This window comes from Lithobates pipiens, unplaced genomic scaffold (assembly GCF_037356315.1).
Source record: "Lithobates pipiens isolate NorthernLeopardFrog02 unplaced genomic scaffold, aLitPip1_a1.2 Scaffold_18, whole genome shotgun sequence".
Classification (NCBI taxonomy): domain Eukaryota; kingdom Metazoa; phylum Chordata; class Amphibia; order Anura; family Ranidae; genus Lithobates; species Lithobates pipiens.
Genome location: NW_027507758.1, coordinates 318,749,006 through 318,767,070, shown reverse-complemented (window position 1 = coordinate 318,767,070; position 18,065 = coordinate 318,749,006). Strand labels below are relative to the sequence as shown.

The 18,065-nt window shown below is 43.7% G+C and overlaps 1 protein-coding gene across 1 annotated transcript in view; it reads right to left on the bottom strand.

Moving 5' to 3' along the window:
* The window catches only part of MDN1 (midasin AAA ATPase 1), a 462,551-nt gene that overhangs the window by 298,450 nt on the left and 146,036 nt on the right, over nucleotides 1-18,065 (bottom strand). Inside the window, exons 17-18 of the mRNA XM_077487249.1 lie at nucleotides 11,478-11,581; nucleotides 1,235-1,379 (exon numbers count right to left, since the gene is read on the bottom strand). Of these exons, the coding sequence (XP_077343375.1) occupies nucleotides 1,235-1,379; nucleotides 11,478-11,581 (249 nt within the window). The remainder of the gene's footprint in view (nucleotides 1-1,234; nucleotides 1,380-11,477; nucleotides 11,582-18,065) is intronic.

Sequence of the window (18,065 nt, the reverse complement as noted above, 5' to 3'; positions counted from 1 at the left end):
TAATTTAAATGTGTGCTTAACCACTTAAGCCCCAGACCAATTTGCAGCCATAGGACCAGGCCCCTTTTTGCGATTCGGCACTGCGACGCTTTAACTGACAATTGCGTGGTCGTGCGCCGTGGCTCCCAAACAAAATTGGCGTCCTTTTTTTCCTACAAATAGAGCTTTCTTTTGGTGGTAATTGTTCACCTCTGCGGTTTTAATTTTTTGCGCTATAAAAAAAAAAAATTAGAGTGCCAATTTTGAAAAAAAAATGCTATATTTTTTACTTTTTTGCTATAATAAATATCCCCAAAAAATATATTTAAAAAAAACATTATTTTCCTCAGTTTAGGCCAATATGTATTCTTCTACATATTTCTGGTTAAAAAAATAAAACGCAATTAGCGATTGGTTTGCGCAAAAGTTATAGCATTTACAAAATAGGGGATAGTTTTATAGTATTTTTATTTTTTTACTAGTAATGGCAGCAATCAGCGATTTTTATTGTGACTGCGACATTATGGCAGACACATCAGACATTTGACACATTTTTTGGGACCATTGTCATTTATACAGCAATCAGTGCTATTTAAATGCACTAATTCCTGTGTAAATGACACTGGTAGTGAAGGAGTTAACCACTAGGGGGCAGTGTAGGTGTTATGTATGACTTTTTTATTGTAGGGGGTGTGGCCTGGCATGTGACGTCACTGATTGTCCTTCCCTATAAAAGGGAACAGACGATCGGTGGCAGCCACTCTAGGAAGCACGGGGAGAGGTTTGTTTACACAGACCCCCCCCCTCGTTCTTCAGCTCCGTGTCCTGATTGCGGGACACCAGCGGCGATCGGGTCCACTGGTCCCGTGGCCACGGAGCTCAGGACCCAGGGCTAGGCACTTAAAGAATCACGTACAAGTAAGTGATTGTGCCTAGCCGTGCCATTCTGCCGACGTATATCGACGCAAGTCGATCCTTAAGCAGTTGATAAGCAAAGCATAACCATAAATTCACTGTTACATGACTTTCCTGAAACTGGGTGTTGGTGGCAGCTTCAAACTATAAACGCTACATCATCAATAAAACAAATACAGGTGTTAATTTAGATTAACAAAATCTGGCTTTATAGGATATGTGACTTATGCATTACATTCCAATCAGGTTGCCCACTTCTGGCAAATGGTCATATGTTAAATTATACACTGGCATATCTTAATTGCAAAAAAAGTTTTTTTTCAAAAAAAAATCCAATTACCTGTGTCTCCTCTGTCCAGTAAAACCAGGGATCCGGATAAGCCTTCTAGTAAACCACACAAACATTCTAGAGTTTCCGCAGCTGCCAAGTTTATTTCATCCAGCAAAATCCACTCTCCTTTCTTTACAGCCTGAGCTAGTGTTCCCTAAGAATACAGAACAGTTTTTGTTTTTTTTCCTATATACTGACATTGCCAACAACTCTTAATTATGCTTGGGCGTTATAAAAACTAGATTGTAATCAACAAGAACGATTTAGGCTGAAACAACCTAGAAGAAAAAAAATCCCAGCCAATCAGCAGTTTAAATCAATCGATGCAAAATAAAGGTCGACAATGACAGTTAACTCGTTATTACAATTTGAAAAAACATTGCTAGAGAAAAAATAAATAAATAAAAAAACACCCTAAAGACAAAGCCAGTTTTCTGTATGTTAACCACTTTCAAACCAGACCATTTTGCTGGCTTAAGACCAGAGCACTTTTTGCGATTCGGCACTGCGTCGCTTTAACTGACAATTGCGTGGTCATGCGACGTGGTTCCCAAACAAAATTGATGTCCTTTCCCCCAAAAATATATATTAAAACAAAAAAAAACAAAAACAAAAAAAAAACATTTTTTCCCTCAGTTTAGGCCGATACATATTCTTCTACATATTTTTGGGGTAAAAAGGAGTCCCAATAAGCGATTGGTTTGCGTAAAAGTTATAGCATTTACAAAATAGGGGATAGTTTTATTAATTTTTATTATTTATTTTTTACTAGTAGTGGCTGAGATCAGCGATTTTCATTGTGACTGCGACATTGTGGCGGATACATCGGACATTTTTGGGACCATTGTCATTTATACAGCAATCAATGCTATACAAATGCATCGATTCCTGTGTAAATGACACTGGCAGTGAAGGGGTTAACCAGGGGGTGGCAGTGTAGGGTTTAAGTGTTCCTAGGGGCGTGTTACGAACTGTGGGGGGCTGAGCTTTGTGTTAGTGAACACTGATCTCTGCTCCAATCACATGGAGCAGAGATCAGTGTCACTTGTTGCTAGGCAGAACGGGGAGATGCTGTTTACAACGGCATCTCCCAGTTCAGCCACCCCGTAAAACGATCACGGGTACCCCCGTGGCGATCGGGTCCGCGGGACCCGCGACTGGGATCACGGGGTCTCGACCGGCACGCGCCATTTAAAAATGGAAGTACCTGTACGCCATTCTGCCAACGTACATCAGCGTGCATGGGTCGGAAACTGGTTAAAGTGATAGACACTGGAGCTTGATTGGGTTGCTCAGTATGCACTGGTACTGAGCACCCAATAGTTTCATTGTGTGAGGGTAACCTGAGGAAAAGGTTTTTTTTTTACCCCTCATAGGGGCCAACACCTCATTTAGCAGTAGATGCGCTTCTGCTGAGCGTTGAAAGCTTGACATTCCCCTTTACTGACAAGATGGAGATAGATATATAGAGTTTAAATTTGCCAAAAAGCCCCTTTCGTTTTTAAAAGCCTCAAATTCCTAAAAGCACCTCAGATTCAAATACAGTTTTGATAGAAAAAACAGGATTATTAAAACAGCTTACCTGTAAAATCCTTTTCTTTGATGTACATCAGGGGACACAGAGCCATAGTACTTACTATGTGGGTTATAGGTGATGGACACTGGCACGCCCTAAAGCAAGAAGTGTACTCCCTATATAACCCCTCCCACTCCTGGGAGTCCACAGTTTTGTAGCCAAGCAATACAAGTGCATAACAAAAGGGAGGAACCTCTGCGTCCCCTGATGTACATCAAAGGATAGGATTTTACAGGTAAGCAGTTTTAAAAATCCTGTTTTCTTTTCTTACATCAGGGGACAGAGCCATAGTACTTACTATGCGGGATGTCCCATAGCAATGGCAACTGAAGCGAGGGTGACAACAAAAAAAGTAGGGCAAAAAGGAGGTCAGAGGACTCATACTGCAGCCTGCAGTATACTGCACCCAAAGGCAATATCCTCATGACCTTTACATCGATTTGATAAAATCTGATAAACTTATGAACCGAAGACCAAGTCGCGGCCTTACAGATCTGAGCCATAGAGGCCTGATGATGCACCGCCCAAGAGGCACTAATCACCCTGGTTGAGTGTGCTTTAACATGAAGAAAGATTTTTTTTTTCCTTAAGCCGAAGCTTGAACAATCACTTGATGAATACATTTGGAAAATAACAGATTTTGACGCTGCCTGTGCCCAATTTGGACCCTCTGGCAGTACAAACAAAACATGTTTTGCAAACCTGAGCGGTCGCCTTTAAGTAGACTCTGATCACTCTTACTACATCAAGGGAATGTAGTGCCTTCTCTTCCCCAGATTGAGGCTCTGGGGAGAAGGAAGAATAATATCCTGGTTTAAAAAGAAAAAACCTGTCACCACCTTTGGTAGGAATTCAGGCTGAGGAAGCAAAACCACCTTATCCTTATGCATAATCAAATACGGCTCTTTACAAGACAGACTAGTGCCGATACTCTAGCAGAAGAAATGGCAACCAAAAAAAGCTGATCTTTCTTGCCAAAAGGCTGATTCTGCAAAGCCGATAAAACCAAAAATGAAATCTCAAGGATTTAGGAGGTGCCTAGATAGGGGGATTAATCCGTGTTACCCCCTGAATACCAAAGAGTGGGAAGCATGAGGCCATTGAAAAAAAAATGACAAGGCCAAGATCTGGTCCTTGATAGTAGTCAAGGCTAGCTTCATTTCTAATCTTATTTGCAGGAAATCAAGGATTCTACCTACGACATACTCCTGGGGTGCCAACCCTCGGATCCACACCAAGAAACATATGCCTTCTAGACTCTATAGTAAATTATTCTGGGAGCAGGCTTCCTGGCATTAAAGTAGACACTATTGAAGGAGATCACCCATGATCCTTGAGTGGGTTTCAATTTTTCGTCCTTAAGGTAGGATGGAATACCGGACCTTATGCGAGAAGGTCTGGCCATAATGGCAGAGTCCGAGGGACTCCTACTGCCATCTTTATGATCTCTGTGAACCAAGATCTTCTGGGCCCCGCTGGGGCCACCAGAATCAACTCCTTTTGTTCCTCTTTGATCCTGCGGAGAAGGCGCAGAAGTAGCAGGAATGGAGCAAACACATAGATCAGTGAAAACTGATCCCATTGGAAGACTAATGCATCGGTTTCGCATGATCCCTCATTCGACACAAAGTTGTCGACTGTTGTTGGATTTGGACAGGGATAGGTTTTTGTCCGGAATAACCCATCTCTGACATATCGCTAGGAAGATGTTGGGGTGAAGAACACATTCTCCTGTAAAATAATTGTTGGCGACTCAAGTAGTCCCCCTGCCAATTCTCTATTCTTGGAATGAAAATTGCAGGTAGGCAAGGAATGTTGTGTTCTGCCCAAGCTAGAACAGGATTCACCTCTTTTTGGGCAGTACAACTTCATGCCCCCCCTGGTGATTGATGTAAGCCACAGCCGTGGCATTGTTGGGCTGAATCCCGACAGAACAGTCCCATAGTCTGACCGTCCAAGATTCTAGGGCCAGGCGTACTGCCAAAATCTCCAAAAAATTGATAGGCAAGGTCCTCTCTAACCTGGACCATCTCCCCTGGACAGAATCATCTTCCAGGGCTGCTCCCCAGCCTAGAAGGCTGGCATCTGTTGTCACCACTTTCCAGAACACAGGTAGAAGAGATTTTCCCTTTTGCTGGATAACCACCAATTTAGGCTCTGACTTGTGTCGGGAGCCAAGCGTATTGGAAAAATCCAAGGCCTGAATCTTTTTTATTCCAGACCGACAGGATGGTGTTTTGAAGCAGTCTTGAGTGAAAACTGTGCGTAAGGGACGGCCTCGATGGAGGCCACCATTTCCCCTAACAATCTCATGCACAGCCAAATGGAAGAATTTTTCTTTGTTTTGATAAGTTGAATTAGTCCTACAATGGAACCGATTATTGTCTGGGTTAAGAATACCTTCTTCTGTATGGTATCTATAACCAGCCCCAAGTACTGTTATCGCCTTGATGGTTTTAAGAAGGATTTTTCTAGGTCGAGTATCCAACCCAGAGATTCCAGGTAGTTTACAGCTGTGATCAGACTCTGGTTTAGACCTGAAACTGAATGATCTATTAAAAGTAGATTGTCTAAATAGGCTAGGACTGTTATGCCTTGAGCCCTCAATCTGGCTAAAAGAGTTGCCAGAAACTGAGAGGGCCAGATCGGATTTTTAAGTGCCAATTCCGAGCTTTGAGATCTAGAATGGGTCTTACCTCTCCATTTGGTTTTGGAACCGTGAAAAGGTTTGAATTAAAACCTGTGCCCTGTTCCACTAAGGGAACCTCTGATATCACCGACTGGGATAATAGATGATCCAGAGCGACTTTCCCTGCAACCTTAGGAACATTTGACCTTAGAAATCTATTAGACGGAAACTTTTGGAACTCTAGTTGTAACCTAGAGAAAACTGCAGAAGCCACCCATCTGTCTTGACATTGTTTCTGCCAGATCTTTGAGAATTGCAGGAGCCTTCCCCCCCACCCGAGTGAGCACGCCTCTTCACGAGGAGGCTTTAGCATTCTGGGCTTTCTGCCCCAAGATCTCTTCTGTTCCTGGTGCTGCCCTTGGGGTCTTCCCCTTGAACCTGACGGCTGATGCCCCTGGCACAGGAGAGGCAGCACGCTTAAAGGAAATGTGTGAACTTCTTTACTGGTAAAAGAGCTTTTCCCATTAGAGATCCTTTGGACGTATTTTATCAAGATTGTCTCCAAATAGCCATTCACCGTGAAAAGGGGAAACTGGCTAAGAGCTTTTTGCATGGTGCTTCGGCTGACCTATTTTTCAGCCATAGAACTCTGAGAATGCACTAGACCACGCATAAGCCGTGAGGCTTGAATGATAGAATCTTTCATGGCATCTACTCTGAAACAGTGCGTCTGACACACCAGCTTATTGCTGGGCCTGCAGATCAGGCAGAATTTTAAGTATCTCCACAAACTATTCCTTAATGGACTGGGATACACCAATTGCAGCAAGAACCGGCTGCGCTACTGAACTTGCTAAAGACTTATTGCTTTTAGAAAGAAGTTACAACTTTTTATCTGTTGGATCCTTTAACATGAGCGCATTATCCACACTGGACATGTGAGATTCTTGTTCACTGAGGCCATTGCACCATCAATTGCTGGAACCCCCCCCCCCACATTTTTTTTTTATAGAAATCCTCTTCCATAGGATAAAGTGTGGAGAATTTCTTAGGAGGATAATATTGTTTATCCGGATATTCCCTATTCAGAATCCTCAGATGGGGGAGGTTCCAACGATCCTAACTTAGAGGTGGGTTCCTCAAGAGCCTGCAGGCAGCAAAAGAAAAAAAAAAAAGGTTGAACGGACCAATTTAGTAAGGGAGTGCACAAGCAACCTGTCTTGTGATGCTACTCCTCCTATATTAGGATCCTCCTAAAAGGATAAATAATCTTGCAAATCTTTGGGAAGATCTACCTGATCCCCAGCCTCCTGCACCTCAATAAGAGGGATCTGAGCACTAGATGGGAATCTGCTGTTTGGCCCCACTATGGAAAGATATAGCATCAATCTTCTATCCAAATGGTATTAGAAAAAACTCATGTGATATATACAGGAACTGAAGTGTCTAGCGCAGCTAGAGCGGACACTTCACGTCTATGTAATGGACTACAAAAATACGTCGGCGTGCGTGAAAGCCGTCGACGCGTCACGCTCGTCTCATCTTGTGGGTAAATGGTGGTAATAGCGGCGGTGGCTGCTGCTCTTCCTGCCCCTAGGAATGGGGAAAAAAGTTCCGGTGCAGCACGAAAAGCCAGACCACGACTTTCAAAGGTATGAGAAAAAAAAAAGATTTAATGGTCCTTTGTTGCCTCTGCAAAACCAAAATGGCGTACCACGACAGCACTACTGCTATGCACGAGCATCTCAGAAGAAAACATCCTGGCGCTCTACGGCCTCAAAACGAACGAGCCATCTTTGTAAATAATAACTACTAGTATTTTTTTGTTTATAAATGTACTTGGTCCATGATAACGCTGCAAATGTTGTCGATTCTCTGTATATTTTGGAAGAAAAGCATGGCATCTCTTCTCAGGTGTGCTGGTCATAGATTGCAGTTAGTTGTCAACCATGCCCAGAGGGATCCCCAGATCAGCAAGCCCCTGAGGGCTGCAAAGTGCCTTGTGGAACATTTAAAAAAAAGTGAGCTGGCCACTACAAAGCTTAAAGCAAAGCAGCAACAAATGGGTATCCCTGTGCATGCACTAATAAATGATGTATCCGTAAGATGGAACAGTACTTTACATGTGATCAGCTGCCTGGTTGAACATAGGTTGCCAGTGACTGCAACTCTTTCGGATCCTGATGTCACACCACGAGGCAAGCGCTTCCTGGATTTAAAACATGATCAGTGGAGCTTACTTGAGGAAGTGGAACAAGTTCTGAAGCCCTTTGAGTGTGCTACTGTTTTCTTGAGTGGAGAGTCCTATGTGACTGCTTTCGCTTTACCTCCTCTGGTAAAGGGCCTCCAGAAATCCATACAGAGCACAATTTGCAAGACAGCAGCAGTTAAGGCTTTCCAAAGTGTTGCTGCACAGGAGATGACATCAACATGGGAGCGGGAAACTAAACTCAGATGATGGTGGAGAAAATATACGTCTTATTGCAGCAGCCTTGGACCCCAGATTCCGCAAACTAAAATTACTGCCAGCAGAGGACAGTTTAAAAGTTCAAAGTCCAAGCTCTTGCCCTTGAAGTGAAAAGATGATACGAGGAAGAGCAAACGCAACATCGATGTGAGGAACAGTCAGCCAGTGCAGACATGACATTTTCTGAGAAGAGGCAAGTGTCTGTTAGACACTGCTCGGTTCTTCAGATTCAGATGACCACCACAGTAATGGCGAGGATGACATGACTGGTCACATCCAAGATGAAGAAACCCACAGAGAAGTAGTGAGGAATGAGATACATATGTATTTCAGTGAGCAGGCTATTCCAAAGGAAGAAAATCCGCTGAAATGGTGGAAGAAAAATGGAGAGGTTTCCCATCTTGGCCATGCTGGCAAAGAGTTACTTGTCTGTGCCTGCAACATCAACCCCATCTGAAAGGCTTTTCTCAGTTACTGGCAACATTATGACAAAAAAAAAAAAAGAGCAAGTCTAACATCAGAGCATGTCGATATGCTAACCTTCCTCCATTGCAATGCTAAAATATAGCATTGCAATGGAGTAAGTAACACAGGCCCCCCAACCTTTTGCACTCATACACTGTTCTTGTTGGGCTGTATTCGTGTATTTATGTTGAGATGGCTCATGGCTGCCTTCAGTGTATTGGCCATTATTTTTGCACAGCCACAGTGTAGAGCAGTGCTTTTGTTGGGCTTGGTTCCTTCCTTCCTTGAAAACTTTTACCTCCTCAGGTATGTTTTACATTACAATTACAAGTAACACACCACAAAAATACTGCTCAATCAACTCTACAATAACACTATGTAATTAACAACACTTTGCAAAATATGCATTCTGAAGGCATTATGGGTGGTTGAGTAGTAAGGTTACCACATAATGCCTTCTGAATAAATCTTTTTAAATGTGTTAGGCGGAATTTATATGGCATTTTCATGCCTCATGCCCTAAAGCGATACCTTTTATTTTTGGGCACTTTATTTTTGTATATTATGTCTTTCATGTGTTTTTGTACACACAGTGTTGAGCAGCAGTGCAGAGCAGCAGTGCTTTTGTAGCATTTTTATATGGCATTTTTTAAAGAGGGATTCCACCTAAAAAAAAAAAAAAATATTAAAAAGCCAGCAGCTATAAATACTACAGCTGCTGACTTAATAAATGGACACTCACCTGTCCCGGGTTCCAGCGATGCCGGCAGCCGAGGCCGATCGATCGCTCGGCTCTCGGCTGCTGCCGCCACCATTCTAGGTGAGGGAATCAGGAAGTGAAGCAAATCGGCTTCACTTCCCAGTTCCTTACTGCACATGCGCAAGTCACGCAGCGCAATAGGAATTGTCCGCGCTGTCTCTGAGACCCATGTGAGTCTATGCCTGGAAGGGGAGTCTATGCCCGGAAGTGGGTGTAAATACCCGTCTGACAGATATCTCCACCCCCTGAAAGGTGCCAATTGTGACACCCGAGGGGGGGAGGGTTCCGATCAGCAGAAGTTCCACTTTAGGGTGGAACCCCGCTTTAATGCTTCTGGCTCTGAATTCATGGCAATGCCATTATTCGTGCCTGATGCTAAAGTGGTTTACATTTTATTTTTGGCACTTTTTTATACTGTTAAAACTTTACCACATTGAGGTACTTTTAGGAAAAATTTTATAAAAGTTAAAATATTAGAAGTTTTACTTATTTTTTGTAAAAAGTTATCCAAAGGATTAATTATCTAATCACAAAAAGAACACACTAGATTCATTAAAAAAAATAAAATAATAATCGTATAGTCATTGACTAATTGAAAAAATAATCGATAGATTAGTCAGCAGACAAATTCATTGTTGGTTGCAGCTCTAAGTGCAGCTGCAATAACAGTTTCCCCTGAGGACTCAATCTGACCAGCCGCATCCCTCTCCGAAGAGGATGACATTATTTTGGAAATGGATTTAGTTTGTTGTGGAACCCTTTAGAACCCTTCGAGGAGATCATGGTCCCATTATCACTCATAGCCTGAAGCACAAATCAGAAGCACTACCAGCAAAAGAATGTACACTAGGCTATAGTCCAGCACTATAAGCTGCTATTAATACCTAGCTTGGTAAAGTATAATGTGTCAAAGGGAATGTCTGTGTCCCCAACCTGAAACAAGCCATCCTCCTGCTCTCTCCCTTCACAGCCAGCAACAGCTACACACAGTGCTTTAACAACTTCTTCCACATTAGCCACGCCCCCCCTCCAAAAAATAAAAAGTGACTTTCCGTGCGAGCGGTGCCTTGCGAACAGCTGATATGGCTGTGGCGGGGGGGGGGGGGTTGTGGTAGTAAACCCACCATCAAGCGGCCTTTTTAAAAAAAATAAAAAAAAAGAATGCTTTTGTCGCACAAGTCCCCCGAAGGGGGAAAAAAACAACATTGGGGGCGCAGGAGGAGAACCAGACCCCCATTTTTACCGGAGGATCTGCTTGTGGCCGGAGGAGAGGAGAAATAAAGGCTTCTGATACAGTTTCCAGCATTAGGTGGTGGGTGCTCAATACAGCCCCCAGTGGAGAAACATAGGCATGACAACATTATAACTTAAAAGGAGAAATTCTTAAGATAATCTCCACTTACCTTTACTGGCTGCAGGGTTATCGGAGATAAACCCAATCTTCACCCTTCACGGTGGGCTCCGAAGCATTCAAGAACAGGGGAACCTAGAGGTTAGCCACAATCCTGGACCCGCAACAGCACCCTGCCAGTAAAAACTTTGTGGTCTTACTACCAAAAAGTACTGGATCCCAGGGTCCGGCTTGCTAAAAAAAGAAGCATTCGCAAGCAAAACCTTGTAGGCCCGGGGCACCATAGCCCATTAAAGGACATCTAAACGGATCCGGTTCGCATGGCTAGCCCCAGCAATGAAGCTTCCAATGGAGCACAGCACATCTTTACTCATGACCAACACCTTAGACACTGGCGAAAAAACTGAGGACTCCCAGGAATGGGAGAGGTTATATAGGGAGTACACTTCCTTCCTTGGGGCGTGCCAGTGTCCATCACCTATCAGTGGCCCTATAACCCACATAGTAAATGCTATGGCTCTGTGTCCCCTGATGTAAGAAAATAAAAACTTTTTTTTATCAGGACAAGTCTATTGGGATCCCGATTTAGTCCATTGGACAGGTTTTTTTTTTTTTAAACTTCCACAAGTAGTGCTCACAGGCTTAGAGTGTCTCCACTGTGGATGGAGAAGCAACATACACCCTTAGACAACAGCAATGTCAGTCTGGGGAGAGAGAGCAGTGTTAGATGCACTATAGGTTTAGAAAGACCTAACAAATAAAAGCTGAATTTCAGTTAACATATTTAAGCAGTTACAGAAACAGTCCCCCCCCAGCTGCCAGTTGCGTTCTAATAGACTTCAATGGAGTGCCTGGAAGTTAATATACTGCAAAAAACAAAAAAAATTATAGCCCATTATATCAGAGTACAAGATTCATATTTATGCACAATATTGCGCATTAAAAGGGTTTTCATGTTCACTGTAAATTGCATGCCAGTTATCCCTTTAAACAAGAAAACATACCTCTACAAATGCAAACAGTAAAACATTTTCAGTCATCCTCATTTGCTGCTGAGCTTGATTTAGACGTAATGAAAAGGTTTCCCATTTTCTTTTCAACAAGTACTCTAGAACAAAAGAAAATATTGTTCAAGATTTGAGAACGATACTTCAGTTACCACAGTTTTCAAGCACAAGACAACCCAAAATTTTACTCTATGCCTAGGTTATCAATTAAAATCAAAATTTACACTGTATTTCACAGGTCATTCTACAAAAATGCTTTAAAATTGATCTTTAATCTAAAACTACATATTACATGTAACCATCATAAGGTACCATCTACCAACAAGGAGAATGACTGAGGACAGATAAAACATCTTTTGAAGAGGTGCTGTGTAAATTCCCCAGCAGGGACTTGGAAACAATGCCTCAGCTATTACAATAAGACATTCTGTGGTCACATAACCAGCCTCTGCTAGCCGGCTGATGTCAGAGGAATCTCAGCTACTCTTGTTGCTTTCTCTTTAGATTGGTGAAGTAGAGCGAAGGGGGATCATAACGGTGTGAGAAAAGGTATTTAGGGTTTAAGTAAAAAAATAAAAACACAACACAGACAGTACTTTAGATCATCATAAAACAGAGGATACAAGTGATGGGGCTACGTGACATGACATAACCACTTTAAAGTGGTTATAAACCCTTCCATATACCCAGTGAAGTGACTGGCCTTGGGCGATACACAATTAAACAAATCCTCCTACATAAGTTACACCTGTTTATCTGCAGTATTCTCTTGTCTACATCTGTTCAAAGTACTGAGTTATAACACTTGTCTGCCCTGTCAGAAAAAAAGGGGGCAGAGAGATGAAGTTACACTCTGAAGAGCTCAGCGAGGCAAGTTCTGAGAGATGACTGGATAGAAAGGACACAGCCCCTGCACACAATACACAGGAACAGAGCGGGAGCAGGTCAATGTATGCTCTCCCAGAGTTAGAGCCACGCTGTAGACGTCATTTGGCTATGGCGCGGTTGTTAAGCGGTTAACAGGCCGATTGTGCTGCAAATTAGGCAGATTCATTTATGCACTAGCCGGTTCACACAGGGGCGATCCAACTTGTGGGGCAACTAAGCACAACCCGCACAGCGAGACTTGAAAAGAACTTGTGTAATTTAAGTCAATGCAAGTTGTCTGAAGTCTCCCCGTCGGTGCAATTTAAGTCTCTGCTATCTGGACAGCCTGCCAATTCTGAGAACATTGTTGATAAAAGAAGCAGATATATACAATGTTTCTACCTATCAAAAGGAATGAACTCTGCTGTGTAGAAGATCTCAGTTTAACCACTTGCCATCCACCTACCGTCAAACGATGGCGGTGCGGCTCTCGTTCTTGGTGGACATAATGACGGCACCCAAAAATAGGATTTTTAAAACAGCTTACCTGTAAAATCCTTTTCTTGGAGTACATCATAGGACACAAAGTCTCAAGTAATTACTTTGGTGGATTATAGGACTACCTTCAGGTGTTGACACTGATATAACCAATACAGGAAGTTCACTCCCCTATATAACCCCTCCTCCTTCCAGGAGCACTCAGTTTTTGTAGCCAAGCAATACAAGTAATATACTCTCACCCCATAAAACAGAGGGGCGGGAGCTCTGTGTTCTATGATGTACTCCAAGAAAAGGATATTACAGGTAAGCCGTTTTAAAAATCCTATTTTCTTTATCGTACATCATAGGACACAGAGTCATGCAATTACTTGGTGGGATGTCCCATAGCAATGCTACTTGAAGGGAGGGAGACAACCTGTAGGGTAACCCCCAGACCTGAGGACTTATACTGCTGCCTGCAGCACACTGCGCCAAAGGCGATATCCTCATTCCATCTTACATGCACTTGATAAAATTTTGCAAATGTATGTACTGAAGGCCAAGTCGCGGCCTTGTAGATTTGAGACCTGGAGGCCTGGTGATGCACTGCCCAAGAAGCACCAACTGCTCTGGTAGAGTGTGCCTTAACTTGAAAATGGGGAATCTTTCCCTTTAAATCATAAGTTTGAATTATAACTTGCCAAATGCACTTAGTGACAGTGGATTTTGACGCTGCCTGTCCCTTCTTAGGAACCTCTGGCAGAAGAAATAAGACATCAGTTTTACAAATCGGAGCAGTTTTCTTAAATACATTTTCACTGCTCTCACTACATCAAGACAATGTAGTGACCTTTCTTCCCCGGAACAAGGTCTTGGGAAAAAACCCTGGCAGGACAATATCTTCAGATGAAAGCCTGAAACCACTTTTGGCAAAAAACCTGGATGAGGGTGTAACACCACGCTGTCCTCATGAATAACCCAATATGACTCCTTACAAGAAAGCAGCCAATTCTGAAATCCTCCTTGCTGAGGATGTAGCAAACGAAAATATCAGCTTCCTAGTCAGAAGGACTAAGGGAACATGCTGCAACGGTTCGAATGTCTGTTTTTGTAACACTGACAAAATTAAATTTAAGTCCCAAGGGCTTAAGAGTGATTTAACTGGCGGATTAATCCACAGCACTCCTTGCATGAAACCCTGGACTAAAGAATGCATAGCAAGCAGTCTTTGAAATAAAAATTGATAAGGCTGAGACTTGGCCCTTAATAGTACTCAGGGCCAGCTTCACCTCTACGCTTAATTGTAGAAAGGTAAGAATTCTGCCTATGATACATCTCCAAGGGTACCAACATAAGCTTTCCAGGCTCTATAATATATAGCTCTAGAAGCTAGCGTCCTAGTAGAGATAACGGACCTGGAAAGCCCACGTTTATTTAGAATGTGGGTCTCAATAGCCAAGCTCTTAAATTTAGCGTTCGTAAAGTAGGATGGAATATCGGCCCCTGAGATAGCAGGTCTGGCCTTAGTGGGAAGAGCCCTGGACCCTCCACTGCCATCCTTACGATCTCTGCGTACCATGACTTTCTGGGCCATGCTGGTGCTACCAGTATTACCAATTTATTTTTCTTTCCAGCTTAATCCTGCAAAGAACTTGAGGTAGCAACTGAATCGGGGAAAAGTGCATAGATCAGTAAAAACTGATCCCACTGGGTCGCCAACGCATCTGTTCCGTATGCGAGTGGGTCCCCTGTCCTCGATGCAAAGTTGGCTAGCTTAGTGTTGAATCTGGACGCTAGAAGGTCTACGTCTGGAGTGCCCATTTTTGGCAAACAGTCTGAAACACCTTGGGGTGAAGAGACCATTCTCCAGGGAATAACTGCCGGCGACTTAGATAGTCCACCTGCCAAGTCTCTACTCCCAGAATGAAAACTGCCGCTAGGCATGGGACATTCTCTTCTGTCCAAGTTAGAATCTGGTTCACCTCTCTCTGAGCTGAGAGACTCTTGGTGACCCCTTGTGATTGATATATGCAACAGCCGTGGCATTGTCGGACTGGATCCTGGAAGGACAAGTCTTTAACCTGGAGGTCCAGGTTTCTAGCGCGAGATACACTGCCGGAATCTCTAGGATGTCGATGGGCATGGTTTCTACTCCCCAGCCTGAAAGGCTGGCATCTGTCATTACTACCTTCCATATAATTGATCTGAAGGACTTTTCCTTCAGCAGGTTCCCAGATAGTAACCACCAACTGAGGCTTTGGGACACTCATGAGGACAGCCACTTTGGCAAGTAATCCAGCCCAAACCCTCCAGGTAACTGCTTGTGATGGCTACACCTTGCTTCAAGCAAGCCACTGACTGGTCTATTAACAATAGATCCTCTAAGCCAAGACAGTTATGCCCTGTGCCCTTAACCTAACTAGAGGTGGAGCTAATACCTTAGTGAATAGCCGAGGTGCTGTAGCAAGCCCGAAGGGCAAGGCTATTAACTGAAAATGCTTCTGTTCTACTTTGAACCGCAGAAACCTCTGGTGAGGAGGAAATATATGGACAAGCAGCTATGCATCTCTGATGTCGATGGGCGCCAGAAGTTTTTCTCCTTGCAGGATGGAAACGACTGACTTGATTGACTCCATGCAAAAGGACCGGATTTTCAGGAACCGATTTAGATTACGTATATCTAGACTTGGTCTGATATCCCCATTTGGCTTTGGCACTGTAATTAGGTTTGAGGTTTTGAGGCTTGCTCTTGTTTGGGAATATGTCTGATCACCCCTTGAGCCAATAATCTGTCTAATGCTTGCAACAGGGATTGCCTTTTCCCTGGTTTCTTGGGAACGTTTGATCTCAGAAAACGAGATGGTGGAAACTCTCAAAGCTCTAGCTTGTATCCTAGAGACACTGTGGACAGAGTCCATTTGTCCTGAATCTCCCTCTGCCAGACTTCGGAGTACATCAGAAGTCTTCCCCCCCCCCCACCTTGGTGAGGGGAGATGCCTCTTCATATGGAGGTCTTGTATTCTGCTTTGCAGACTTGTAGCCTCGGGTCTTCCTTTATGCCTGGTCTGGTTTTAGAGGCCGAACAGTTTAAATTAAAGACGCTTAGTATTCTTTTGCCAGTCAAAAGAAAATATATTTCCGCTGGAAATTGTTTGAATGTATTTATCCAAACTATCGTCAAATAATCGTTCTCCCTTAAAAAGGGGAAACTAGTTAGAAGGTTCTTACAAGGCGTCTCAGCTGACCAACCCTTTAACCAAAGGGTACTTCGCATATGTACAAGTACAAATGCAAGGCGTGATGCCTGGTGAATAGAATCCTTCATAGTGTCTACAGCAAAGCATAATGCTTTAGGTAGCTCAGCCAGTTCCTGTGCTTGTTGTGCAGGGAGCTCATCTTGAGATCTGTGAACTGGTCCTTCAAGGACTGAGAGATGTCTATAGCTGCAATTGCAGGCTGAGCAACAGTACCTGCTAAGAAAAAAAGGATTTTAACAGACCTTCCAACTTCTTATCTGTTGGATCTTTAAGCATAAGCGCATTGTCCACTGGGTTTATTTTTTCTTCACAGTGGAAATCACAGCGTCAACTGCTGGAACTTTCCATCTTTTAGTGAAAATGCTTATCCGGATGATCCCATTCGGTTTAAATATGCTTTTTTAGTAATGCGTGGATGGGAAATGCATGAAAAGGCTGTAAAGGCTTCAAAGAACCCAAGGAAGAGACCGGCCCTTCAGCTAACTCTGTTAGGGGTAGCATGCAAGTAGAGCGATCCATCTTTGCAAGCCTCTGTACTTCAGATTGTGAAGTAGGGATCCTTGGGAACTTCAAGTATTGTTTCCTCTGCAGAGAAATAATCGCATGTCTTTCCTCCCGATCATCTGAGGGCAATACCCCATCCTGTCCACACAATTCTCTTGGACCCTCCACTGACTGTAAAGAGTCTAAGGTGGGAGAGGGGGATCTAGGACGCGATTAAAGCCACTAATCTTCCTTCTAAGCCTTGCAAGGCAGAGGAAAATGGATCTTCAGTCACCTCCACAGGGGCTGAAGCGTGTGAAGCAGTTGCACCACCGCTAGCTTCCAATAACTCACCCTGGCTTGCCATGTCTGATCTCTCCGAAGAAGACAGTATTGGAGGCATAACTGATTCCCACCGCCTGGGGGGCTGACACCTTAGGTACCTTTACGGTAGGTCTGGAAGACAGTGCAAAGCACAAGCAGAGGTACACACAAAATAACAGTTCTTTTGCTACAAAGTAACAATAGTTTTTCCTGTCTTGAAATGCCTGTTTACACCCTTATGTGCCCAGCACTCTGGTGTCTTAGCGTGACAGACTGCCTCTCTTCAGTTAAAAAGTCTTTCTGAAATGAGAGTGTGATATAAAGCCTCAGGTGGAACCCGATTGGCATCCTCAGCGCTTCCCCTCAGCTACGCGGCGAGTGCTGTGTGTGGACGTTACATCCATACACAGCGCCACACGACCTTGCGGACATGCCCCTCTGCATTCTCAGGCCCTGCTAGGGACCCGAATGGCCAACACAAAGGTGAACGTACTAGGGGGGAGGGGAAGAGGGGAAGGGGGAGGGGAAGGGGGAGGGGAAGGGGAGGGGGGGGTTCAGTCAGCAGATTTATATATATTTTTTAAAACCACAGAAGCATAGGGCGCTTCCCAATGTTACTAGGGTGGAAGTGCTAGGTTGTAATTAAACCATGCAGCTAAAGCAGCTGTGTCAACCAATCAGCCACCGCCCATATAGAAGTTTATAAACATCTCTATTAGCAACTGCTGTATTATTTACCAAATCCCACAAGATCTATTTAATTAAGAACCACCTCTGCCGCTGGGACCACACATGTTCTGAGACAGAGCTGCACTAAGACACATCATAGGTAGTGTAAGTTACTCCTTATAGAGGAGACATTTATAAGGCATATAAGGTATATTGAAGGAAAAAGCAAAAGCTTCTTCCATTACCTTGTCCTCGCTGCAGGATACTGCTGATTTAACAGACAGATCCAACTTTCACCCATCATGGCAGGCTGCGTTTAAACACGCTCAAAGACTGGGGCCCTCTTAAAGGGGGTTCCGCTCCTTTGGGCCTTGTATAGCTTCCTTTAGGACAACTTTAGGAAATGTAGCAAGACCAAAAAGAGTCCTGGTTCCTAGGGTCCAGCCCTCAAAGAGAAGCATTACAAGCAAAACCTCGTTCTTGCATCGAGGTCCAGGTATCATCC